Source organism: Aureococcus anophagefferens (genome assembly GCF_000186865.1).
Source record: "Aureococcus anophagefferens unplaced genomic scaffold AURANscaffold_144, whole genome shotgun sequence".
NCBI lineage: Eukaryota > Pelagophyceae > Pelagomonadales > Pelagomonadaceae > Aureococcus > Aureococcus anophagefferens.
The window spans coordinates 6202-7666 of record NW_008705691.1 but is presented as its reverse complement, the minus strand read 5'-3'; the positions used below and the strand labels follow the sequence as shown (position 1 = coordinate 7666).

At 61.9% G+C, this 1465-nt stretch overlaps 1 protein-coding gene across 1 annotated transcript in view; it reads right to left on the bottom strand.

Annotated features, from left to right (window-relative positions):
- Nucleotides 1-125: 125 nt before the first annotated feature.
- AURANDRAFT_68438 (hypothetical protein) overlaps nt 126-1465 on the bottom strand; it is a gene marked incomplete at both ends in the record, with an annotated part of 4308 nt that continues 2968 nt past the window's right edge. Inside the window, 2 exons of the mRNA XM_009044123.1 lie at nt 126-371; nt 834-962. Coding sequence (XP_009042371.1) covers nt 126-371; nt 834-962 — 375 coding nt within the window. The remainder of the gene's footprint in view (nt 372-833; nt 963-1465) is intronic.

Sequence of the window (1465 nt, the reverse complement as noted above, 5' to 3'; positions counted from 1 at the left end):
GAAGTCGATTCGGCTGATTTTTGGACGGATCGATTGCTCTCGTCGAGTTCTCGAAGCACAGCGGAAGCGCTGCGTCGGAACACTCGAATACGCTCACATTGAAGTCGGGTTGAAGATTTCCACACTGCGAGCGACCGCAGGTAGTCGTAGTCGCGTCTCCCGGTCCTCAGCAGCTTGAGGCGCAGGATCACGAGCTCCGACGGCGCCGGCGCCGGGTTGGGGCCGTAGGGCACGAGCATGACGATCGAGATCTCGACGACGCCCTTGCTGAACGAGCTCGCCATGACCTTGTCCGGGGCGTGAAACGTCATGCCGATCATGTGCTCGAACTTGAAGCTGTACGTGTCCGTCTCCGGGGCATTAGTGGTCGTCTGCCGCGTCGTCTGGCGCGGCGCGACGACGCAGGTGAGGTCCAGCCGGCGTGCTCTCGGGATGAAGGACACTCGGCAGAACGTGCCGCTCGACCCGGGGTCGCGAACAAACACGCCGCCCTTGTCGAGCGTCAGAAGCACCGCACCGGCGAGATTGGAAGTGGCTGTGCGCGTGGTCACTGGCCCATCCATCAGTAGTTGAGGACATTTGCACACGCTGCTTGTCATATGGCGATCCGTCTTGGGCTGCGACAGCCCGTGTAAATTGCCGAGGGGTCGTGACGCAGTTCCAGAAGCACGCAGTCGGACTAGTCTGTCCCGCCATCCCGGTCCCATGCGGTCGATGTCGCTCTGTGCGTTCCGGCGGCGCACCATATCCTTGAGCATTGACGTGGGACCAGTAGTCGCCCCCGTCGCACCGCGTTGTCGGCGGCGGCGCACGAAAAGCAGAGGCTTGGACACGGTGTCCGCGGACCGGCTGGCGTGCGCCTTCTCCCGCTCCATGATCAGGTCGAGCATGTCGACGCGCTGGGAGTACGTGCCGTCGCCCGTGCGGCCGTGGTGCGGGTAGTAGCCGCCGCAGCGTGTAGCCTGGGCCCGAGCCAGCGTAGAGCGTCTGATCTCCGCCGCTCCGGCCATGACCGTCGCAAGATCGATGTATTTCGAAATCGATTTCAGTTGGGAGTGCAAATACTCGTTCGTGGCCGAGAGGATCATATCCAACCGAATATCGTTCATGTCGATGCCCGAGGCAACGCAGATGTTGACGTAGTTTTCCCACGAAGTCACCGCATCGGTCATCGCCGCCAAATTTTCAGTGGTTTGGGTACCGATGTTGTGGTGAGATGCGTGATCGCGTACTCCGTGTCCCTCAGCGTACGCGTCCCAAGCTCGGATTTGCTCGAGCGCCTCCTTGAGCTCGTGTACGACGACGAAAGCGTCGGGGCATTTGCGACCGTCCAAGTACCGCCCGCGCGCCGCCATGTAGAGCTGCAGATAGGTCATGAGGTAGTTCGCCACCGTCTCCTCCCCGATCAGGTGAAACACGCGCCAGCACTTGCAGAGTGCGTAGCAGGGCGCCGTCGCCTGCGCGT